Source organism: Athene noctua, chromosome 12, assembly GCF_965140245.1.
Source record: "Athene noctua chromosome 12, bAthNoc1.hap1.1, whole genome shotgun sequence".
In the NCBI taxonomy this organism is placed as follows: Eukaryota; Metazoa; Chordata; class Aves; order Strigiformes; family Strigidae; genus Athene; species Athene noctua.
Genome location: NC_134048.1, coordinates 19,551,747 through 19,577,153, shown reverse-complemented (window position 1 = coordinate 19,577,153; position 25,407 = coordinate 19,551,747). Strand labels below are relative to the sequence as shown.

General features: G+C 41.9%; 2 protein-coding genes across 2 annotated transcripts; one reads left to right on the top strand and one right to left on the bottom strand.

Moving 5' to 3' along the window:
• Window positions 1–3,247: 3,247 nt before the first annotated feature.
• HNRNPA0 (heterogeneous nuclear ribonucleoprotein A0) lies at window positions 3,248–5,662 on the bottom strand. The gene has a single exon (XM_074916198.1). It carries the CDS (start codon window positions 5,237–5,239, stop codon window positions 4,301–4,303), a length of 939 nt encoding a protein of 312 aa, XP_074772299.1. The 5' UTR covers window positions 5,240–5,662; the 3' UTR covers window positions 3,248–4,300.
• Window positions 5,663–16,172: 10,510 nt separating this feature from the next.
• LOC141965157 (neuropeptide Y receptor type 6-like) lies at window positions 16,173–25,076 on the top strand. Its single transcript, XM_074916315.1, has 4 exons — window positions 16,173–16,439; window positions 18,635–18,726; window positions 18,828–18,860; window positions 19,895–25,076. Exon 4 carries the CDS (start codon window positions 19,913–19,915, stop codon window positions 21,032–21,034), a length of 1,122 nt encoding a protein of 373 aa, XP_074772416.1. The 5' UTR covers window positions 16,173–16,439; window positions 18,635–18,726; window positions 18,828–18,860; window positions 19,895–19,912; the 3' UTR covers window positions 21,035–25,076.
• The last annotated feature ends 331 nt before the right edge of the window (window positions 25,077–25,407 follow it).

The following is a 25,407-nucleotide window of genomic DNA, read 5'->3' as shown; positions in this document are numbered from 1 at the left end:
AGGGAGGGAAGACAGACAATAAAGCATCTGAGAACTTTAAAATACACTTTTAACCATCTTAAATATTTTGGCTACACTGATCATTAAGTATGTATGCACAAAGTATTTGACAAGAGTTCCAGCACATCTGCCAGTGCCCACCACCAGCCTCCTGGCAGGTCTGCGCTCCTGTAAGCAGAACTGGGACTCCAAGAGCCAGCAGTACAGCTCTGCTGCTTGCAACTATTTCAACACACAACACAAACCCAAAAGCTTGCTCAATTCTGGAGGGTAAAATTGTCCGCCTAAGGATACTACACAAGCCTGCAGGGCAAGGCACAGCTTTTATTTTGCAAGTCTGTCCAAGCTGTAATACAGTCAGTGACCCACAGAGATTTACTATTATCAAAGCTGTTTCAGCTGTTAGTGCTGTTATAAACTACCCTTTCATCACCCAGTGGTAAAACAAACAAGTGAGAGGTGCTTCCACTCACTTGTGCAAGTACCAATTCATTACGTATACAGGTGTTTAGCATGTCTCTTTTTAATGCAGTAGTCATCAGTATTATAAAATTGTATGTTAGGCTAATTTTATTAGCCAAATAAAATTTACAAGTCACACAAGAAGCAGAATTGAGAACAAGTTATACTTTAGACATGAATATCCATTACCATTAAAAAACTATGCACATGACAACACACTGAACTATACTGTGCTACTGCAGCCTCTGAAAAGCCTTGTTTGGGGGAATTTCTTTTTGCTCATGCAGATTACAAAAATAAAAAGAACATCTGTGTTTTAAGAAAACTAATGCATTTTTACTTTCATTATTTAAATGCTGAAAGTAAACTCATTGCTCTCACTTCCTATTTCTCACGAGTGAAACCAACACAATCCAGCAATCATTCCTGAGAAGGCCATTCAATTAAGATAATTTCTGACACATATACCTCAGAACAAGACTACAAACTAAGGAACAAACTAAAGTTACTTTATTTCTCTGTGACCCTTCTAAAGCAGCTCTGCAGTCACCAACTTCTTTATTTACATGCCAGCATCTTAGTTCTTCCTATGCAGCTCTATGCAGACAAATCCACCAGGGATGAGAAAATTACTAAATACCATTAAATACATAAGCAAAGCTTCAACAACAGATCTCTTCTGTTTACGAGGAACTGTACTAAAAACAGGTTTATATTCAAAGAAGAGTCTTTAACACTATCCCATACAGACTGGCATCTTTCAATATCCATGGTACATCCCAGCATTGCTGCCCCTTACTAAACAAGCACTTCCACGAGCCTCTCAAGCATTACCTGCATTGTCACAAGAAGTCCTTGCTCCCAAGAGACAAGAGGTCAGTAGAGCAAGTCCCACCTACTCAAGACTCACGACAGAACTTTGTTAAACGGATGACAGTCATTTGAGGAGAAATTAGGTAGCATACTCCCTAATACAGGTGCAACTTCTGGGTTCTCATTTTTATTCTCAAAGACACTAGTCCTATAAGGGGACTATTACATACAGGTAACCAAACAGCGTGTTTCAGTACAATTCTCAAAAAAAAAAAAACCTGTTAAGATTTCACACATGAAGTCACTTTTTTAAAAACTTACTTGTTTCTAGTATCAGTACATTTTTTCATGGCACGTAACACGTGCAAATACCATAAAGCTATAGCTGGTGCACAAATCTTTACCTTCAAGTCAAATGACAAGCCACATCACAGAAGTGCATTTAACTATTTCTTTCAAAACCAGGCTGTCCCTTGATAAGGTTAAGGCAATTCACCATTGCAAGGTACTAACTAAATCATATGCCCAAGCTAACACAAAACCGAGAACTCGGTAACCTGTTTCAGTTGCAAAAAGGAAAGCCGTGCTTCAAGTGAAGTTTGAGGATGACTGTCCAACAGGGTTTTAAAGTGCAAAGGTAAAGTAAAAAAACTTCAAGCCCAGTGAACTAAAACCAACCACCTGAAGCTGCCCGCCAACAAAGGCTGGCACTTGCAGTGTTTCACAAATACTTCTCTGAAGTGACTTGCACCTTCAACAACGTATCGGTGATACTGGTTCACAACAGAGGCAACAAGCTTCTGAAATAAAATAATTACAATATAATTGCAAATAGAAAGTTACTTGGAACCTACTTATAAAAACTATGCCAGAGAACCAGTTTCACTCTAAGAGCCATAAATTATCACAATCAAGAGGAAACTCTGTTCTTAGTTTAAATCCTGATAATACCAAAAGGTTGTCCTGTTTATTTAAGCTCACATAGGTAACTAAGTTAATGCTAATTTTATTTCTAATAGCAACAAAAGCACTTATTTCAACTAAAACTAGCATCTGGTTAGATTGACATCAAAATTACTGACAATACCTTGAAATTGCATGCAAAATTCCTCAGCCCAGAAGCACAAAGCCCTAGACGTTTAACTTCCCACTGGAATCAGTGGGAATTATACACCTAGTATCTTGCATATCTGGAGCAAAGCACAAAAATCAGCTTTTAAGATGCAGTCCCATAAAGCATCAGCATTAAAGACTAAGTGCTTCGAAACCTGAAGTCAAAATAACTTTGTACTTTTTAAATCCATGCCCCATATCATACATACTCTCACTCAAGCATGTAAGGAATTCAAATCTTTATTTGATATCCATAAACCCATAAACGTTGCTATTCTATATTTCTATGCAGGAAGGCAGTTTTCCCCTAAAACATTATGCTTTTTAATAAACAACAAACTTTAATTCTATTGCGTGAAAGGGCTACAAATATACATTTGTTAATCAAGCAGACTACACATATATTTTTGCTTTACAACTGGCACCTATGTTACTGGTACACTTAGCTGGCTCATTTATCATAGCACTTTGCCCACGTAGTTTAGATTATCGCTTTTTGAAATATGGGCAATTGCAATTCTTAAAAAAAACCCAAAAAAACAAAAAGAAAACCAAACCAAAAACCAAAAAAACCGTGCTGAGGCAGGTATTGCAAATCCACTCCTTTTTTCCAGTCAGTACTCATGGAGCCCATCTTTATTCACATGCAGGTGTCATTGTATTCTACACCAGTCATCTAGTGGCATAAAATAACTTTCAAAAGTCTAGTACAATTGTTAGCGAACCAATTTTACTCCTGCTGCAACGAAGCCTGCAGCAAGGGGCTGCCATCCTGTCGGTAGATGGTGCTGCGAGAGATTCTCGGGGAACTTTTAACGAAGGACAATAGTTCAGAGTGAAAAGTCTGTTAACCCGGTACTATGAAAACAAGTATGCGTTTAATAGAAGGGACATGTCGACCCTTTCCTGGAAGGAATCATACACAGAAAACCGATAAGAGGACTTGAAACTAAGCAATCAGAAATTCTGAACATTTTATATGAATGAAGCACATGCTTAACACAAACTATTTCTTCAAAACTACACAGTACATACGTTGATGGAAAAGTCCTATAGAAAAAATTGACCAACCATGTCAGCACGTCAAACTGCCTAGTACAAGATGGTGGATGCACACAAACTGCGTGAGAACGAGTATTTAAAAAACAGACCACATCCACGGATTAGTACTTCAAAAATTTCTCTGTCGAGTGTTTGAAAAACCAATAAATCCACTAGGGGGGTAGCAAAAAAGTCAGTTAGGACCTTTACTGGCAATAAAATATTTACTCTAAGTACATAGAGATTTTAAAGCAGAAGAACGCTGGCTTCAAACCTAGAAAAGCCTTAAAACCGTACGGAATGGATCCTAGGAAAAAAAATTAGACATGTAAAGGTCAATGAACACAATGATTTATTTAAAAAATAAAAAACGTAAAAACGATTTTTTTTCCTCCTTTACAGAAATGTTAATTTCAGTCATGGGATCCGAGTAGATTTTGTAGAAAAAAATGTAGTAGCCAGGTATCGAGTCCTTACAACAAAGGAAATTCCCCCATAACCCTCCCCAGTTTTTACTCCAGATCAGCAAGACACTTCCCACCCCGTACCCCCAAAAAACAAATTAAAACAAGACATTTTTTCGTTGCTAGTATAAAAACGACCAAGGTCCAAGTAATAATAAAAAAATAGAGTCCATCAATGACTGTAACACAAAGTATGTGTATGTGGGGCCCAGTCCATCTTCAGAGAGAAAGAAGTGGCACAGGCAGCAGAGGCGACCCCCAGGGGGCATTTAGGAGCTGCTCCCACAGCAGGGAGGCATTTAAAAGGAGCTGCCCTTCGGCGAATGAGGGGAGAAACCATTTAGAAGCTGCCCCGTATCAAAGGGAGGGCTCTCCGCGCCACCCCCAATGGCCATGGGCGCTCCCGCTCAGAAAGAGCCGCCCCCGTAGCCTCCCCCACCATAGCCTCCTCTGTACGGTCCACTGTTACTGCGGCCCCCCCAGTTGCCGCCCCCTCCTCCACCTCCTCCGCCGCTCTTCATGGGGCCGTAGGAGGACTGGTGCTGGCTGTAGCTGCCGAACCCGCCGTACCCGTTGCCGTAGTCGCCGCCTCCCCCTCCGCCGCCGCCTCCGTAGGAGCCGCTGCCATAGGAGCCGTAACCGCCGCCGCCGCCTCCTCCACCGTAGCCGCCGTAGCTATTGTAACCGCCGCCACCTTTGGAAAGGCCGTTGTGATCCCGGTTGCCGGATCCGCCGCCGCCCCGACCCCTTCCTCCTCCTCTGCCTCCCCGGGAGGGCCTGGAAGAGCCGCCGCCTCCCCCGCCCGACTGGATGTCCTCTTTGGGCACGGCCTTCTTGACCTCCACGCGGTGGCCCTGGATCGGGTGGAACTTGACCACGGCCGCCTTGTCGGCGGCGTCGTGGTTCTGGAAATAGACGAAGCCGAAGCCGCGCTTCTTCCCGCTCTGTTTGTCGGCGATGATCTCGGCCTTCTCCACCGGGCCGAACTGGCTGAAATGCTGCACCAGGTCCCCTTCGCCTACGTCCCCTTTGAGGCCGCCCACAAAGAGCTTCTTCACCTTAGCGTGGGCCCCCGGTTTGGCCGAGTCCTCCCGGGACACGGCCCGCTTCAGCTCCACCGCGTTCCCGTCCACGGCGTGGGGGGACGCGGCCATGGCGGCGTCGGCCTCCTCCACCGCCGAGTAGGTGACGAAGCCGAAGCAGCGGGAGCGCTTGGTCTGCGGGTTAAGCACGACCACGCAGTCGGTGAGGGTACCGTAGGCCGCGAAGTGCTCCCGCAGTCCCGCCTCCGTGGTCTGCACGTTCAGGCCGCCGATGAACAGCTTGCATAGCTGCGAGTTCTCCATGCTGCCGCCGGTGCCGGGGCTGCGCCTGGGCCTGGCGCCGAGACTCCTCCTCCTGTTGGGGGGCAGCTCTGAAGGTTTTTTCCCTCCCTTCTCCGTCTTGCCGCTTCTTCCCCCTCGCTTGCTGCGAACAGCGCGACCTCACGGCTGCGGCAGCCGCCGGCGATGGCTCCCTCGGCCTGGCCCGACGCCTTCGCCTCGCCTCACCTGACCAGCAGAAGAGACGGGGCGTCCCGGCTGCCGCCGCTCCCGCAGAAAGGGGGGTGGGGGTGGGGGGAAAACACAGGCACGCACAAAATGGCGGCTGCTACTTCTCAAGACTCGGCCGGCGACTGGTGCCCACACAAAGGGGACGCTGGGAGCCCCGCCCGCCCCGCCGCCGCCGCGCACGCCCCCCGCGCCGCACCCGCCAATGAGAGCGCGCCGCCGGCGCCGTCCGCGACTCACCGTCAGGGGTGGGGCTCCGGCCGCGATCGACGAGCGCGCCGGCTAATCAGAGGGCGCGACCTCCGCCGCGCGTCGGCAGAAGGCCCCGGGGTCCGCCGGTGACAGACGCGCCGCGCGGCCAATGGAGCCGCGCCGTAGCGGCCGGTGACGCGAGGCGCCCTCTGCGCGCGCCGAGAGAAGGGGCGGGGCGGGGCCCGGCCTGCGCCAATGCGTCACGGCAGCGGGCGCCAGCCAATGGGGCGCCGCCGGCCCGGCCGCGCGCTTTCTCCCGGGCGGCCCCGCCCCGCGGGCGGGGGCAGCGGGCGGCTGCGCGGGAGCGTTTGAAACGCCCGGACCGTTAGGCGGCCCCGCGACGGCGCGGCGGGGCCCTCGCCGCCCCCCGGGGCGCTCCCCCCCTTCCCACGGCCTCGCCATTGTTCCCCCGCCTGAGGGGCGCGGGTGGCGGCGGGTGTGGGGGCCGCTGCCGCCTCACGGCTCGGCCTCGCCGGGCTGGGCCCGGGAGCGGGGCTCACCCGCCGGCCGGCTGCTGGCCCGGCCCGGCAGGACCTCCTCTACCTCCGTGCTCCGCCTCGGCCAACCCCAGCCTCGCACCTTCATTTCCTCCGGCTCGCTCGCCTCACCCGGCTCCACGGCCCGTGTATTCCTGAGGGGCAGCGACTCCCCGCTTCGGGGGTCTGAACCGTTCCGTCCCGTCCGGGTCCTGCCCGCTCCCTCTCGGCGTTACGTGGCTCTTCTTCCCTCACCTGTGTCCATTTTTCCCTTTCCAACATGCTCCCAGTTACCCAATCTGTTCTTCTGTTCTCCCAGGCAGCTCTTCTCGCTAGTTTCCTTCTTTCCAACCCTATTACTGCGCCTCACCCTTAAATCTCTCCTTAGCTCGAAAAGGAGGTATTTTCTTAGAGAAATAATTAGAGCTGCTCAAGAGTGTGCAGGCTCTGTAAAATGACCAATAGTTAGATGTATTTCCTTTTTTCTTTTTCCTTTAATAGCATCTTCAACATTGTCAGCTCAAAGACTGCAGCACTATTTGCAACATGCTGAATTTTTCATCAGAAACAGGACTGGGGGGGGGGGGGGGGACACGACTTACACCCACAGGGGTTTATGTAGGAAATTACCTTTCTTACAAAGTTAAAATGTCAGGTCCCGTTTCACGAGGCACATTAGCACATTTCTAGTTCCTGAAACTCATGTTAACTTAGTCCTCCTCACAGTTAACTGTCCGATATGTGTCTAAAACCTTCACTGAAGGCAGTTTCACAGTACTCTTCAGGTAGCTTCTTCCTTTGTTTATTATTTCCACAATGAGATAAAGTTTCCGTTTAGACATTGAGACAATCTTCGAAAAAATAACCACATAATTGAATATATTAAAGTGAATGGAAACCTCAAGAACTCATCAAGTGTTAAAGCATCTGTGCACAGAGTACTCTTTGTTAACTAAATATATATGATAATATACTGTGGGGTCTACTGGGATGATGAGACTTCCTCTTCTGTTTGGGCACCTCTCCCTGCTTGCTCTTGTTCCTTGTTTTCCATTGCTTTGCTTTTTCAGGCACTAGATCCTGAAAAGCGGGTCTGTCTTGTCTCATCTATGATGATAACACTATGGATGTTTTCCAAGATTTTTTTAGGACGCCGTTCCCTATGAAAGGGTCATATTACTTCTACCAGTTACCACAGGTTGAGAATTTCTGACGGTTGCAGTATGTCAGAAACGTAAGATCTGCACCTCCAAAGAGTTTGACCTGTGAAAATCTTCCTTGAAGTCCCCTATGTAATACCTGGTTTATAACCCAGAGCTTGGCTTTCAAAAGCCTGTCTGTGCCATTTTACTCTCCACATCATCCAAGAACGTTGGCACCATACCTCACAGTCATAAGTCACCTTACCTTCCTGAATCACAGATGGGAAATCCAGATTAGTGTAAACCAGAGGTTTTGGGTACTGGGTTAATAAAAAACAACTATCAGACCACCTGGTTTCCAGCAGGATCCTGTGCTGGGTCCCCTGTCAGTCACATTTCTGGTCCCTTGCTCAGGGAGACGAGTGTAAGTCCTCCCTCCAACACCAATCCTGGGAGCCTTTATAAAGGTGTACACTGAATATTCCAACCCTCCCGACCTGTTGGTTCCCGCTTTGCATCAGGCACCATGTCGGGATGTCGTTCCACAGTTGTCTGAGCTGATCTGCGCTGGGATTGCTGCGCCCCAGCCCTGGGATCCTGCCTTCTCCCACGCACCAGCCCTGATGCTTGTGCAAACACACAGCAATCCACTTAAGAGAACTGAGAGAGCCAAGAATAATTTTATCTTGAAAAAGAGCTTAGTTTTTAGCTGCCTCAGCTTTCTGAAACACTCTCTTGCATGATCCCATGAGTGCTGGTGCTGGCAGGGGGGAGGAAGCAGAACTGCAACATGCCCCTGATTTAGATCAACTGCTGTGGAAATGCACCCTTGGAGACTCACAGATACAAGCGTAAGATTGACTGTGCTGAAAGCTTAGTTAACGATAGCCCCGGAGAGGCTGAACATTTCAGCACAAAGATTCTTCGGTGTTCCTTTTCAGATCGTGTCAACTCCAGAGATTAACACTGCTAGCCTCATTTCTATCAGCAGGCCAAGTTTTCATGCTTTAGTCTCAAAGGCTATGATTATCATTAACCAGTAGGATTAATAACTTGCAATATAGTAATCTGATTTTTCTTAAATTGGATTTTTTTTCTGTTATAGCCAAGTCTGTTAAGAGTAACTTATTAATATGACAGGAATATTAAATGCATGTTTGACAACCATTTACAGAGAAAGATGTCACGTGTTTAGATCCATTTATCTCAGTACATGAACAGACACAATCCTTTCATTTAGTTTTAGAAAAGAGAATATGCCCATAATGTCACTGAAATATTTGTGGTTTTAAAATAAAAAAAAAACATATCCCACTCTATTAAAAAAAAAAAAAAAAAAAAAAGGCTTCTTCCCAGAGGCTGTCTGCAAGCTCCACACAATTAGAGGAAATACAAAAATATATTTTGCCTACCACCTATTGTAAAAACCGTGTGGCCCTTCCCAAGATAAATTACTATGTTTCATGTAGAAAATAACTCATAAGAGTTTTATAGACCCTTAATAATTTACAGCAAAAAGGAAGAAAAATTAAGAGGAGCTAAATATGGCCTCAACAGATAACAAAGAAAACAGAACGTCTGTTTACAGCTCACTTTCTCTTCCTGAAAGCAAGACAGACAAGTAGGCCAAGGAAGAGATCAAAGAAAGAAGTCGCTGCTTCTTTCAGCAAAGGAGATGAGGTTCTTTAAGATGTGAGCAAATCAGTAGGCAAAATCAGTTGCTGACACAGCTCAACAAGTATCGCCCAACTGCTTCCTCTTCATCTGCACTTCTGACTCATTGATTAGCGAAAGGAAAACACCTTTACAATATATATACACCCATCTCTTGCAGAGAGAAATGTCTCCGCTGATGCTACGGAAAGGCCAAACTCCACTTGACCCGGTGTCCTCCTGTCCAACTGCCACGTAAGTGACCTCATGTAGTTGATGTATTTGCTCAAAATTACATTCTCAGAGTTCAGTCCCCACTGAGAGGGCCAAGCACAGTGCAAATGTACATGTGCCCTGACACCTACCACCAGGCTGCGGTGACACAGTGTTTCCTAGAGAGCCAAACATCAGTTCCTCCCCATATCCCACAGACCTTCATACCTCCCGGGTCATCAGTGAGACCACAGAGACTCCAACCAGACCTCTCCAGTTCCTCTCGGATTCATGCCCGGTGAGGCAGCCGGTCTCTTCTCAGTGCACCACGTCACTTGTACACATTCCTGTGGCCTCTGTGCCTTTACCTGCTCCTGAAATGTGCCTTTTCCCTCGAGCGACGCGAGGTGCAGAGGTACCGCAGCAGTGTGAGCGCAGAACCAGAGTGAATCTCACGCCGCACATGTGAGATGTGACGAGACTGCTAAAACAGGCAACACTCCAACACCTACGGCAGTTTCTCCACCACATTTTTAAACTGCTTTTAAGTGTATACGAGTAAATGCATAGTATCGTCCTATGTATTTAGAAATTATTAGGCAAACACCGTTAAAAAGAAATACATACTTTTCTTCTCCTGACAGGGCAGTCACAGCATTACAGTGTTTCAATTCTGATAGCAAACTATATAATAAAAAATCATTGTAGAAGCAGTTTAAGTTTCTAACACAGGTAAAATCTTCACCTGTATCATCACCTTAAGGAAATGTGTTCAAAGCAGAGGCACTGGTCAAATAATGCACTGTGGTCAATGTCTTTCTGGGACATTTTAGTGAGTGTTAGAGTATTAGAAAGAAATAAAGCCACATTGTTTTCACGCATGAAACATTCTAGTTGTTCCAATAGAAAACGTACTACCTCAAGTCCACAGGAGGGCATCACTGCTTAACAGATCATAAACCAAAGGAATCTGAACAGTCCCTTCCCAATACTACACTTCCTATATTACCATATATTCTTAGTAAAAGCTGATACAAAATAAATTATTAAGGCAGTCTTTATAGTAATTTTTGTCACTAAAGAAACATACTTCTGAAGCTATGGCTGCCCCCTCCCTGGAAGGGTTCAAGGCCAGGTTGGACGGGGCTTTGGGCAACCTGGGCTAGTGGAAGGTGTCCCTGCCCGTGGAAGGTGTCCCTGCCCGTGGCAGGGGGGCTGGAACTAGATAGTCTTTAAGGTCCCTTCCAGCCCAAACCATTCTATGAATCAACTGGATTTTTTATGAGTTTAAGCATGTTTTGTTGACATAGTACAGTCCTCTAGATTTAGGTCTGGTTTTACCTTCCAGCAGACAGAAAGCATTTCGAAACCTGGAGGATTCCTTCATGCAGCCTGTTTGCCAAATTAGATCTGCATTGACATACGCTCCTTGAAGAGTGTAATAACATCATCCTAGCTATAGACAGATTTCATCCTGATTTTTCTAAATGTGCATAGGTGGGAACAGTTGGGAATAGAGAGGGGATTTAACCATAATCTCCCAGATCACTGAGATCCACACACTTTCAGGCAAGGATGTTTAATCTAATAGTTTCAAAGATATATTATTAGACTTCTAGAAGCCTCGCTCTTACCTAAATTAACACCTCACGTGGAGAGTAATTTTGCAGTTCATAGGAAGACTTTTTTGATAAAACATGCAGCAACACCACAAACTTCCCCCATCCTGACCCTTTTCTTTAGCTACAGGTGTGAAGAACTTCTTAAAGAGATACAGCTGTCCTTGAGAGAGCTCATGATTTTTTGGCAAAAGATTTATCTTTTACTCTGTTCTGCTGTTTGTACTTTAATCCACAAAAGCATCAAATCTGTGATCTTACTTCTGAGACTATCGTGAATTAGCACTGTTTGGGAGAGGGTTTTCATTGAAAAAGATTAATTAAAATGCACTGAGAGTAAACTAGATAGTCTTTTGCCCACCTAAGGTTTGAGCATGACACTTGCCAGGATAAAAATTTCTACCCTGTGCAAATTCAGATGGGGAATAGAACACTACCTCTCTTTTATTTGCTTAATGCAAAATAAGATATTCTACAGATAAAAAGGTAGCTACAGAATAACCCACAAGAACTATTTCTTCAGTAAGTAGTATCGAAAGTTCATCTTACTGAACAAAATCTTCCCTGAGCCCTTTGTAAGGGGAGTGTGCTGAAAGAGAGAAACACACCTTTGTGGAGGGTGAAGCGAAGTCATCAGAGAATTGAATTTGCATCCTTTTCTTTGGACTTACATTACCATTTTTTCTTAAATCCTGCCCTTCCTCCTCTTCCCCCTGAAACTCAGTTTCTCTTTTCCTCTTTCATCTTTTCACTTTTCTATCGTAATTGATGATTTCCTTTCTTCTCTTTCCTAAAAGTTTATATAAGAGCTGGCCGTAATTTGGAGTGATGGGATGAAAGTAAGACAGCAAAATTCAGTCTGAAAAGTCAAGATTCTCGTCAAGGATCAAAGAACCTAGCAATGCTGTGACACAAGTGAGAGGGTAGATCTTTCTCTATACCTTCATTAAGACAGACCAGGATCATAACTTTTGCCAAAGGAAGACCTGGAGCTAACAGCAATCTCAGCCACGCTCTGATCTTTTTCATCTGCAAATCTTTCTTTATGTATTTTCCAGTTAAATTAAAATCTGCTTCTTTTTCTTTCCCTTAGCTATTCCTAGGCCCCATCTATTTCTCATTCCGTAGAACCTCTGTAGGGTGTTTTCTGTGGTGCTTTTGCATAACTGACATTTAGCTTTGTTTGAAAACAGCAGGAAGAGTTACGCCATGAAGTTCAGTATGTACCTGCCTGAAATTAGCTGTAGGACATCCATGATATTCAAGAAATTTTAAAACAGGTAGTGCATAAAAGTGAGGCTTACTAGACACAAAATAGCAATATAGAGTTCATATTTTTAATTCAGAAAATCAAAACTGTTATTACAGTTTTAAACATGCAGGAAAATTGAAACATTAACGGGAAAAACCTTTTGATTATCTAAGTATTTCTTAATTAACAATTAGGACAGTGAAAGATGTCATGACATGAGAACAGCAGGGTTTGGTGCTCACAGTGTTGTTATAAAAAGACTGTAGAATGGAAAAAAAACCCCACCAGAGATACAAATTATTATATTCCCCCCAAATCTGTGACCTACTGAAATAATTCACTCTTTGGCAGAGATCACTTTTAGAAAACATCAGCTGGAGAAGTTCTAGAAAGCTACAAAGGATTGAATCAGGATTTGGAAAATGGAAACTATTATAAAATATTCATTAATGCTCTCACATTCCTGTTACAATTATTCACATATCTTATCTTTTTTTTCAGTAAGAAAAGTAACTTGCCTGACCCAAAAAATAAAGATGCTAACCTTCCAGCCAGGGAGTGTATCAATCTCCATCTCAACTGTATGCCAGCTGAATTAGGTCCAGAAAATCAGCCGAAAGTTCGTGGCATGATACAATTTAAGAATGACTATGCTATTATAAGTAACTCATTTAAAATTAAAGCAGATTGTAAAACAGTTGACTTTTTATTTTAGGCATGACCTAGTTGAGAGGCACGGACCAGAATGAAGCATCAAGGATACTGCAAAGCTATTCTCTAGAGCTATGCAATACAATGGAGTGAAACCTAAACTCCAGGTAGTGAACCTGAGTCATTTTTGTGATTTTTTTTTTTTTGTTTCCAATTAGGAAAAGAATTCTGTATCATGGAGCCGTGCTCCAACTTACACATATTCATCAATCTTTCTTTATCTGCATGATCTTTGGAGAAAAATTTACAGTGCATACTTAGCTGGTGTTCAGATGTTGCTAATTTGGTCAAATTATAACCTATTTGCCAAAGGTACCTTATTAGGGTGTAGAGCTCTCCATGAAACGGGAAAATGTGAAAGGACTGTGGTTTTCCTCCATCATAGCATATTATCTTACTTTCCTGACATTAACCGGCACATAAGAGATTTCCAATTATTGTTGCTTGTTTCTCTGTGCCTCTATGAAGTGCTATAAAGAATAATATTTATTAGGAAGAAATATTCCAGACCCTTCAGAGATGTTACAGGTCACTGAACCAGCTCTTGGCCAAACTGCTTTTAAAGAACTCTTTCACCTAGGAAGCTGAGAAATTGTATGTATACATCTCTACTAAACCTTGCTTTCTGAAGAAGGGGGCTGCACCAGGTAGGAACAAGGACTGCTGCAGAGCTACACGGGAGAAGGAACTAAGCATCATAAGCAAAAGCAAAAGCTTAGAGTGGTCAGCCGTCAGCGAAGCTTCCTGCTGGGCAAGGAATCATGTAAATGCCCAAGCAAAAGGTGAACTCAGAGAACTTACACGCTGGAGATTTTTTCACCAACAGGCTGTCGCCAACGCAACAGACGTTATTACAAACTTGAAGTTTGAAAATCTGTTTATCACCTCATCACCCTGGTTTTCCACACAGCCCGTGGTCTGTTTGCATAGCCTGGGAGCCACAGTAATAGCAAGCCTGCACTGGAATCGGATGAGACTGCGCTCCTAGACACGGGCCCTGTGAGCTGGCTGACAGTGCCCTGAGCTCGCTGCTTCCGTCACTACCTGCCCTAAAACTGGCTTGGGAGCATCTGCACAAGCCGAAGTCATGCCTCTAGCTGCTCTATAACCAGATGCTTGGAAAAGATGTTCCGATCTATTTCAGTGTGAATATCATACCTGGAGAGCTTTTAGGATCAGGCTTTTATTGGATTGATTGTCATGAGGTATCAGTATCATGATTGGCACTCGGTGTAGCAAGAATCAGTACACTGATTGTTTTGAGGGTTTTTTGTTCATTTGTTTGTTTTGCAAACTGAGACAGAAATCCCTGATAAAACTCTTTAAAATCATAATAAAATTCCTACCATTTCCTACATTATAGTAATCTTTGAACTGCTGAAATCCCACACAGGCAGAGTTACTAAATTTACACTCGGCATTGGCAAGCCAATGGCAGTCATCTGCAATATATTTTAACTTTCTGTAATCGAGTTACATCTAAAGTTTGCTTCTCACTACAGTTGCAGTCCTGCCTTCCAGTTAGTTCTCAGTGCCTACTGATAAAGGCTATTTTCCTTAATATTGAGCTATTTAGAAATAATGTGATCATTTATATAAAGTAAGCACGGTTCTGCTATCCATTAACCTTTTTTTTGCAAACAGATGCTACAGCATTTGGCTGAAAATAATATACCTCGATCCCTTCCTACACAGCTATAGATTCCACTTAGCATACATACCTTTGACATCAGGCATAAACGGACCAAGAACAGCTACACCCACAGGCCTCTGATGTCGGATGTGGTCTAATTCACAACAGGTTACCACAAAATTAAATCCAGCAGACTGATGTGACTGTAAAACCGAGGGGATCACACATTAAACACTTCAGTCTTTCCACAGATGGAGGACTGCGTACAGTGTTACATTAGAAACAGAAGCCTATGTAAATCAGCAGCCTGACCTTTTTGAAATTTATATAAAGAATCAGAACATATTTTAGTTTTACTGACTTATTTCCTTTATAAACAAGATAATGCATTTTTATGGCCCGTTCTGATGCATATCTAGCACATTTCATTTTTAGGTCTTGATTCACTTCTTGGGTTACACTACAACCAGCAGCAGAAATTCTGAAGTACTTTGGAAAAGCTTTTTTTTCATAGTATTTTTGACATAATCAAAACCAGCAAGCGCTAGAAATATTTTAGAAAGTATATTCACATTGCCTGATGGTAGCACGTTGCTTAAAATTTCAGAATTCACAGATGACTCAGAATAAAAAGCAATGGACTAAATGAAAGTGAAGGACATTTTAGGGGGAAGGAAGGGTTAAGGAAGTTTTCCTAACAGTAAATTAGTCACTTGAATACATAATCTAGGATTGCCACGGATGTTTAAAAAACAGGTTAGACAAACACATCATGAATAAATACAAATACACTGGAAGCAGGCAGTTTGTCTGGCTGATCCCAGAGTCTCCCTCCACCCTTATTTTCTACAAACACCAAAGCATGATAACTAACCGTATTTTCACATAATTAGTTCTAACTGCACTCAAGGTACGGCATCAGTCTTGCTCAACCCAAAATCCTACTGCTTTTCAAAATCATTCTCTCCCAAAACACAGATGCATTAAGACAGACTCCAGTACCCTCTCAAATGTTTTGTCTGCAAGTTTCTACTTCTCTAATTTAACAGGGAATCATAATCTAGTTTCCTGAGTCTGTTCCCACACAGACACATTCTAACCCTGGACTATTTCCTATTGCCTCTGCTTTCTCTAGTACTGGAGAGCCACAGCACGGTTCAGCGTAAGAGATTGGGATACTGGGGGTTAAATGGACCCACGTACGGTTTCAGGTTTAAAAAGCAATATACCAAATAGCACGTCCTAAGAAAGACCAGTTCTCTTTCTCTCCCATAAACATCCACTCTAAATATTTAATAGGGAAATGTTGAACATTAATTTTTATAAACAAGCAACTACAAAAGGTATGGGCTTTTACTGGAAAAACAGCAAAAATATTAAAGCCCCTTTTCAACCTGTGCCAGTGTCATGTGCCATGCTTTGCTTTTCAGGAATATTTTTATATCTCTGGAGTAAAAGCTAAAATAGCTATTTATAATGAAAATAAGATTATCTTAATTGCAATAGAGCAAATGATACACTTAATAGGGTGTGCATGTTCTTTCTAAGCAGCTTACTGTATTTTCATATCTCCCTCAGTTAAAAAAGCAATAAGACATCTGCAGATGTTTATGTATGAAATCCAACATAGGGAAAACATTTGCACTACAGAACAGATAAGATAATTGAAAATGCAATTGTAAGATAAGGTGTTTGACAGGGCGGAGGGAAGCTGCACAGTGGAGAAAAATCCATCCCCATGACTACTGGTCCTTTCTCCTCCCTGCTCATTGCTGTTCGCCTCTTCTTGGATTCCAGAGCTTGTTTTATTCCTCAGCAGCCTTTCTACAGACTGGTGGATTCGGTCACAGTTGGAAATTGTGAAACTGTGGTTTGTTTCAGAAAGAGAAGAAAGGAGAGTTTAAGTATCGCTTTAGCAGCAGATGGCTTTGCTTTGGATTCTTTTATACACAAAGGAGATGTGTTTGCTGGCTTTGTAATTAACTCAGGAAGGGAAAAGAAAAATTGTTAATGACAGTGTGGATATGACTTGAATTTTTCATCAGGTAAGAAGTCAGAAAATCCATAAAACTGTGGCAAAACTTACTGAAATATATATTTTTAAAGGATTATTGTATTCTGTACCTCCTATATTTAACATTGAATGCAAAGTATCCTCCAGATTTTATCTGTGCAATACTCTGGAACTTAATCAACAAACAATGTTTGCAACCAAAACATTTACTGGTCACTTTGAAGGGATGGGACTATGCATCTTTGACATAGGTAAGAAAATACTTAGGAAAAAAAAAGCCTTTTCAAAACTAATTTTATTTGAGACCATGCTTTTAACTTTCTTTTGCTTAGGCACGTTTCAGTAATGTTTCTGCATCTAGAAGAATGAAACAACCAGGCTAAGTGGATTATCATTTCTTATAGTGTTAAACTCTGTGGTACAGAATCTTTTCCAAAATGCATGGATTAGGGATTGAAGTAATTAGTTCTCTTATTGAACACTTCAATCCAATTCTGATATCAGCTGTAGTTGCAGCTCAAAGACGCTGATTCCGCTAATATTTGTTAGCTTAAAAAAATGCCAGTATGTATTACAATGGAGTTCAACATGCTGCTGTAAGTACTAGTGTAACTTGTTTTTTTCTAATGCTGTGCATATTCCAGATATTTCAACGAGACAGGGGTAATTGTTTTATTGCCAAGGAAATGTTTAAATTGCCTTGTAGTATGACATGTACTAAAGACTACACTTTTTAACTCACAGTACAAACAGTGAAAAATTAATATTTTTCCTGAAAAAAAGGACAATGTAGATAATCTAATAGATGAGCTAATATGGAGAGTGAAGTGATCAGAAGGTCAGTACGGGGACTTCTCCTTAATGGTCGAAAGTGCCAAAGAAGCCCTGCCACCCACTTTGAATTTTTGGGAGAGGACATTCAGCACTCACTATCAAACCGTGTTGTGCAATCATGGATAAATAAGTGAGCGTAGCAAATAGTGCATAAAATATTGCAAGCCTGGCTCAGCCCCATGTCTTTTGAGTCCCCACAGCTTCTCCTGCTAACATAAAAAGCAGGAAAGAGCAGAGCTTGTCTTTGAAGGTATCTTGCTTCCAAGCCAGGTCCCCCCTGCTAAGACCTGATCTTTTCTCAAAGGGCAGGGCTCAGATCTGTGCGAGTCAGGTGAATACCACAAGCCGTGCAAAGAGAAAGATCACCCATGGGATAAAACAGCCAGACTTTAGACTCTTACACGTCAAAAGTGGCAGCAAAACTCATCAGGGCAACATTTACCACTTGTTGGCCTCTCCTTCTTCCAGCACACGCATCCTTCCGTGTGATAAATCCAGCCAGTAATTAGTGCTGCTCCAGGGAAAAGTGCTTTATGGTGCATTCCAGGAAATATGTTGCCTGAAGGTGCTGCTGCCCAGCCACGGCATCGGGTTCTGCAGGGTGTGATTGCGTTACCTTCAGAATTAATCCTTGTCTTTTCTCCTGGGCTCAATAGGAGAAAAGTTTCTGCAAGCTGGAGCACACCCAGTAGGGTACACAGCCCTTGCTCCCGTACTACTGGAGTAGAGACACCTGTGAGAGACTACAAAGTCTTTCTGAGCAACTAGACTTCAGTAACTTTTGCAGCAGGATTGTACAGGTTTCTATGCTGGTCCCTCCATATAGCTGTAACAGGCCAGGCGGGTGGTTTAGGGAGACTACAGGGCTTAATGTTAGCTCTTGACCACAAATTGAGTCATATTTGGAACATCAGGGTCACATATAGTCACATAAATCTACAGCCACTTCTCACTCCAACATGACTACAACTAGTTGAAAAGTATATTTTAATCAGAATAAGAGTGGCAATAGATGCTCCAAAGGTGGTTGTATTGGTTTGGTGGTTTTTTTAGAATCTTAATTTGAAGCACCCAGACTTATGTCAAGCAGATCAGGATAAAGAAGTCTAGGATGTAACTCTAGCTGGAATATTCTTTGAGTGCCTGGGGGAAAATAGTCACAGAATCATAGTTGCCAGTTTAACCCTGGATATGGCGTTTAATCTCATGCAAGCAACCAAACAATTTCTATTCCTGAGTGATTAAATAATGGCAACAATTTCTATAAAAAGGTTGACAAATCTTCTACACATAAACAGATTATTTCTAGTAACAATAAAACACCCACCCATCCCTTCTTTTTGTGCATCCTCTTTAACTTCCCACTGTTTCTTCATCCTCCTTTCTCCACAGGTTCTCAACACTACGGTATTTATTACTAGGAAAGAAGAATGACCTCCTTCCAGTTACTTTTTCAATAATTCCTACTTCAAAAAGGAACTAAGGTGAGTTAGAGCTGAGTTTTGACAGGTATATGTGTAGAACATACTTACCCATCTTTCAGTTTTAAAAGTAACTCTTTACATCCTTCTTTTTCCTTTCCCAGGTTGGAAACAACCTCTTTCTGGCCAGAAAGCTGGTGAGCCTTTGATTTAAGATTAACTTTTTAGCTTGGTGATAAATTCAAACCCATCAAGATATTCTGCTGAACCTAATTCTTCCCATTAATATTAGTTTTAAAACAACAAAATTGTACTAATATCAGATTGTTGCTTGACACCTGTTTAAGTTAGAACTGAAAGAAGAATCAGCTCTGTGTCTCTTAAGTACATGTTGTATTTAGCGACAGAAAATTGGGGGGGGGGGGTATCATTTGTCAAACTTGTACAACAGTGAACGCTGTGTAGGGAAATGAGACAACCTTTGGCAACTACTGCTATGGAAATAATTGTGTGTATAACTAAGACATGATCTTCGGTTTACATTTTTCTCAGATTAGCTTGAGGAAAAAGGACACGTTATCTTTAATACGTAAGCAGAACAGGAAATTCTCTTAAAGATGCCATTCATAGAGGTGTTGAATATCATTTAAGCTCAAGCACACATCCTTTTGACTAAACCAGAGGGATTTGGTGTATTAACTCACATTGCTTTGTAGTTCTAGAGAAAATGTAAGTGTGATGTCTAAGCTAGCAATGTGATGGCAAGACCCAAGTCTTCTTTTCTGATAATAAAAAAGCAACAGGTTATCCTCATTGGAATTCCTTAAACCTTGCTAAATCTTCTGCTGAGACAGATCTTAAAATATTCTATTTTCAAAAGCAAAGTTTATTCACAGTTGACAAAAGAGGATTTGTATGAAAATGTTCACACAAGTTTAACCAGAGCTATCATTGCTGTTTCTTATGCATCACAATCAGTTGCAGGTCTGTAACACTGTCAGTGCAGAACCTCAGAAAGGTAGCATCAACCTCCATTTATATATATATATATATATATATATATACCCCCACAAACCCACTAATACTCAACTACTGGCTTTTCCATTGCTGTAATTAATGATATTGCTCAAAACTTCAAGGACACCAGCTACAACAGTAGACTCATAGTAATCATTGCCTTGGAAAGATCCATACAAAGTATATTCTAAATAATACTAGGTTTTGTCCATAGGTTGGGAGATGCCTCACGATGGATAAAGCCACTCAGCACCCCAGTGAGATTCTGTCTAATCAAACTATCTCTAACATCACCTATTCTCAGTTTTTGAACTTTGATACATGCCGACCTTCCTTCCTTGCAGAATTCTTGCTCATTACAGCCTACACATTAGTTACAATAGTGGGGCTTTTTGGAAATCTTTGCCTGATGGTTATAATAAAGAGACGGAAAGACGCTCAGAATGTTACCAACGTTTTGATTGCCAACCTCTCTTTATCAGACATCTTGATCTGTATCATGTGTATTCCTGTCACAGTTGCATATACCTTAATGGACTACTGGATATTTGGGGAAGCTATGTGTAAAATAACTTCTTTTGTACAAAGTGTATCTGTCACCGTCTCCATTTGCTCACTTGTACTGATTGCTATCGAGAGATACCAGCTAATTGTGAACCCACGTGGCTGGAAGCCTAATATTTCACACGCTTACTGGGGAATTCTTTTCACCTGGGGGTTTTCCCTCATAATATCCGTTCCTTTTTTAATATTTCACCAGCTAACTGATGAACCCTTCAAACATCTGTCTTTCCATAGTGATTTCTACAAGAACAAGGTTGCTTGCATTGAAGCATGGCCGTCTGTTACAGAGCGACTGATTTTTACCACCACTCTGCTGGTTTTCCAGTACTGCTTCCCACTGGGATTTATTTTTATCTGCTATCTCAGGATATTTGTATGTCTTTGGAGGAGACACAGTAAAATAGACAGGATGAGAGAGAATGAGAGCAGACTGAGTGAGAACAAAAGGATTAATCTGATGTTGATATCAATTGTTGTGACTTTTGCAGCTTGCTGGTTGCCTCTCAATATATTCAATGTTGTTTTTGATTGGAACTATGAGGCGCTAATGAGCTGTAATCATAATCTAGCATTTACAATATGCCACCTTGTGGCCATGATCTCAACTTGTATCAATCCCATTTTTTATGGATTTCTCAACAGGAATTTTCAGAAGGATTTGATAGTATTAGTTCACCACTGCAGATGCTCAGCATCACAAGAGGAATATGAAAATATTGCCCTTTCAAATCTTCAAACTGATGCATCTAAGGGATCTCTGAAATTAAATAATCCTCCTGTGGATATCTAAAATAATCCAACAGCAGTTTCAAAAATTTTGTATTTTGTTGCACATGACCCCTTTCTGTGGGTCTTGGTCACGTTACCGCTGAGTTTAGAGGAAGTCTTTGCCATTTAGTTCAGCAAAAACAGGATTATGCTCCCACAGGCATAGTCCTAGCAAATACTTTATGATAGTATTAATGCTAAGAAACCACTTCCAAGAGTCTTGAAGATCAATAATAACAAATTATAAACAGTATTAATATTTTAGGATTTTAATCCACAATTTCCAAGTCACTGTCATGCCACTTTAGCACCAATAAAAATATTTCTATTTCAGCCATGGATGCAGTTGTTCTTCCGAAACATCTGGCTTCATCCAAGTAAACTGTGAATGCTATGGCATTCCCGACTTCATCAGCCTTTTCACAGACTATTTTCTGTCTGTTCAATTTTCCAACCCTACAGTGTTCCCACCTCTGGCTAATCTGTACAATAGCTTATCAGCAGTTCACACTGTAAGGAAGCCTCTTCAGGTTATCCTACGCTTCCACCATCTTCTTTTCAGCCCCAACACGCAGTTTACTTTGGTTTAGTACTAGTTCAACCTAGAAATTATATTTTAACAAGGGAAAAGGCTTGAGTCGGCATTCAGTTTGATTTGTTTTGTTGTATTGTTGGGGTTTTTTAACGAGCAGTAATACAGGCCCCATTTGATGTACTGCAAATTCCACTCTGATTGATGTTGTTCAAGATGAAATACATATTTAGCATTTCCCCTAAAAGCATTGTATTCCTCTCCAAAGCACCAGTACAGATTATTGCTTTCTCTATTGCCATCATCACAGGTCCCCAAAACAGACCTTTTAGAATTTCCATTATCAAACAAGCACACTATGAATTCAGAGTAAATTTTGGTTTAGCTACTTACTCAGATTATAGGTTCCTCTTTGAGTAGAAAATTAGTTTGCCCTTTAATTTCAGAAATATCTTTCCCCATATTCTTACACTGGCAAGAAGCCACTCTTGAGGCAGATGTGGTCATTTCTGCTGGCCTGTGTTTGAAAATAGTTTCTTTTGTAACACAGTACATAGAAGAGTAAAGGTGTAATACTGAATACAACATTTCTCAAACAAAAACATTTTTAATAACACTTCCCAGTTTGGCCATAAAAAAATAACCAAACATTCTTCATCCATGCTACAGCTCCAACATAAATACCAGTTAATATTGGGCTGTTTAAATAAAATACGTAGAACACTAGTCCAACAACTCACCATGCTTTCTCTTGTTCAAGTTAAATATAATTAATCACCTGTACTGGTAAAGCCTCTTCTTTTTTTTTTTTTTTGTTACAAAAATCACGCTTGTTTCAACACGTACATAAAATTTCTTGTAATTTATTCTCTAACTTTAGCGATTTACTGATGCCCCACTTAAGCAGAAAGAATTAACATTCAGATTACAATCAGCTCCTTGATGATCCAGCTATGATGAAACGTACCTTAAGGCTATAAAATTCTCTTGGATAGGGACCATCGTTTTCTGTAGTCATACAGTTCCTGCAGGATTCTGTCAGGTCACCGTTCTCTTGTCCTGTTGCTACAGCATTAGTGCAAAGTGTCTGCATTACTCTACTCACCAGAGGAGATCCATGGGAAGAGCCTCACAAGCTCTTGCAGATATGCTGGGTTGTTAAATGTTTCCTGACTCCCGCTGAGCAAAAAGACCCCATTGAAATCTATCAGGGACCCCACTGAAGTTGTAAGGGCAGCACTACTCACAGGAGCAAGGATGGCAGAATTACTGTCATGGTAATCAAGTATTCGAGTGACAGGTATAGTTCTGGCATAATTTAGTATTTTTTTTCCTCATTGGATCAAATATCACACCCGTGAAGCGCATAAAACATAACTTCAACACCTGCCTTGTGCATCTTAAAAAATAAAAAAAATAGGAGACAGATAAATACCTGATAAAAACTAATGATCAGACTGTTGAGAGTACCTTAGTATTAATTATTTCTATTAACTCCAAACATCTGACATAGGGCTCCCTTTCTTGCTGATACACCCAGCTGGTTGTTCAGCACAAGAGGCGTTGAGCCCAGTAGAAAGCAGCGACTTACAGTCAGCGACGCTGCCGAGGTGCTGTGAGTACTCAGAGCGGCTGGTGCATGCCTCGGGGAAGGAGAGGTGTTGGAGTTGGTTCTCTGCTCCATCGGTGAGACTCCAGGGTAATCAAGTGATTTAGTATCTCCGTTTCACTTGCTTAATTGAGGGCAAATCTGATCCAGGGTTTTCACTTTTCTTGGAGATTCCAGGACCCATACAGGAAGCCATCTAATATTTTCAGAAAATCATTCACTGAACGGGGCATTTTAACAAATTACAGTGGCATATCTGCTAGAGGCAGGGTTATCAGCTGAATTTCTCTGAGTTTGGAACACAAATCTCTACCACCACTTCATCTTTAAGCACCTGTTTACAGCTTCAGGGCCCATGCTTAAAGCAATTTACAAGCACATGACTTTCACAATATAATCTAATTTATTAATATTAGACACAATAGTTCAGATTACTCTCAGTTCTCATCGTGGCAAACATTTCAGACAGTATTTAGTGTCTGGATCAGGCCCAGCTGAGATTCCCATGTGTGCACTTGGCCTAAGTGACTCCCGTACCAGTATTCCCATCCCGTAGGCACGTCCAAGTACACATAGTTTTACAGCAGAAGTGTTTTTAGTATCATGCCCCCGGTGGTTTAAATACAGCCATGAAATGAGAAATAGTCTAAACTATGTGGTCAGTGGGCAGCAGAAACTCTTTTGACCTTATGAGAAGGCGAGGGATGCTCGCGGATGGTCTCCCTTTACTGTCTCGCCCTACAAGAGCTTGGGCAGTACTATCTGTGGCATTAAACAGCTGGGGAAAAAAAGAAAAAAAAAAATTGTTATTTCTTTTTGTAACACCGATTGTCTACTCCTGCCATCCTGGTCAGAGTTAAGCAATCAATTTTTCCAGTCTGAATCTTGGCATAAGAGGGTTCTTTGTTACTAGGTGGAAGCTGTCTGAGCAGTGAGACTCCTTCAGAATCAAATGTGAATGATACTTGTGCCATGATTTCTTCTTGTCGTTTCTTCCTTACACTTTCATTTGGCTCAAGTGCTGATGCCTCATTTCTGTTCTGAGCATCCCCTTATCAAGTATCTCTTTTCTTACTGCTGCACTTTTAAAAATCATTGCTATCTGAACAGACTATCATCACTGTCTCGAAGACGTCGCCCTTCACACTGCATGTTCTCTCATTACATCCACTGGCTTTATATGCATTCTGATATTTCCAGACGAGTCAGAAGGAATTGACTTTGATAGGAATAGGAACAGACAAAGAGAAGTTACTTATTTTTAACACATAAGCATTATGGACTTCAACATGCTATGTGATGGTGATGTATGTAACTGTGCAATATGCAATATTTAAAGATTGCTCAAGTCACAATATTAAACTGACAAATGTTGCCCTGTGTTAGGTAATGCTGAGGATAACTTTGTTTTCCCTTATTTTATTGGTATAGCAAGTAGACAAAATTGTAAAAGCCTTGCTCACCAGACTGTCGTTACTTGATCCAACTGGATGGAGGACTGTGAGCTTCCTCGGGGGAGCAGAAACATGGAGTTAATTATGGAAAGCTAGAGGGGGAATCTGAACTCCAGAATGCTATTCAAATGTACAAACAAAGTCTGAGCAGTGATGGATTTTTTTAAAAAACCTGTATCAGAGCTTTGTTCAAGTGGTTCAGACATGTAGACCAGACGAATATATTTATAAACATCCTTGTAAATTAATATATCCTTATATGTATCTGTATTTTATGGTTGATTGGTTTCACTGTAACAAATAGAACTAGAGTTAGATGTTTGGAAAATGGCATTCATTGTGAAAATGATTCCATTGAGCAGAGAGCTCAATTGATTATCGACTGCAGCTATGTACATGGACAAAAGCAGTGCCATTGCTCTGTGTTATTTAAATACTTTGATTCCTCCCATCTACTGATAAATAAATATTACCCTGTATAAAACTGCTACGTTGCCCGGCTGGTGAATTTTACTGCTTATAATCTTGACGGCATGGTTCTCATACAAACAGTTCTGGAAATGGTTTAGTATTTCACATGTTCACCTCTTAGATAAACAGAGATCAGTTAAGAATTAGATATTTACTGTTTCCAGAAGAGACAAAGACAAAAATAGCTAGACAACTTTCTTCTCAGGGCTCATGATGCTAACATACTTTTTGGTGGAGAAGGACAGAATCATAAAGCAGGAAGGTTTCAAGTGAATTTATGCCTCAAGGGCAGAGCAGCTTTTTACTATGGTACTTTATGATTTGCACTC

Excerpts from the sequence above, each read along its gene's own strand:
- HNRNPA0 (XM_074916198.1), bottom strand. The coding sequence starts at position 5,239 with ATGGAGAACTCGCAGCTATGCAAGCTGTTCATCGGCGGCCTGAACGTG.
- LOC141965157 (XM_074916315.1), top strand. The coding sequence starts at position 19,913 with ATGGATAAAGCCACTCAGCACCCCAGTGAGATTCTGTCTAATCAAACT.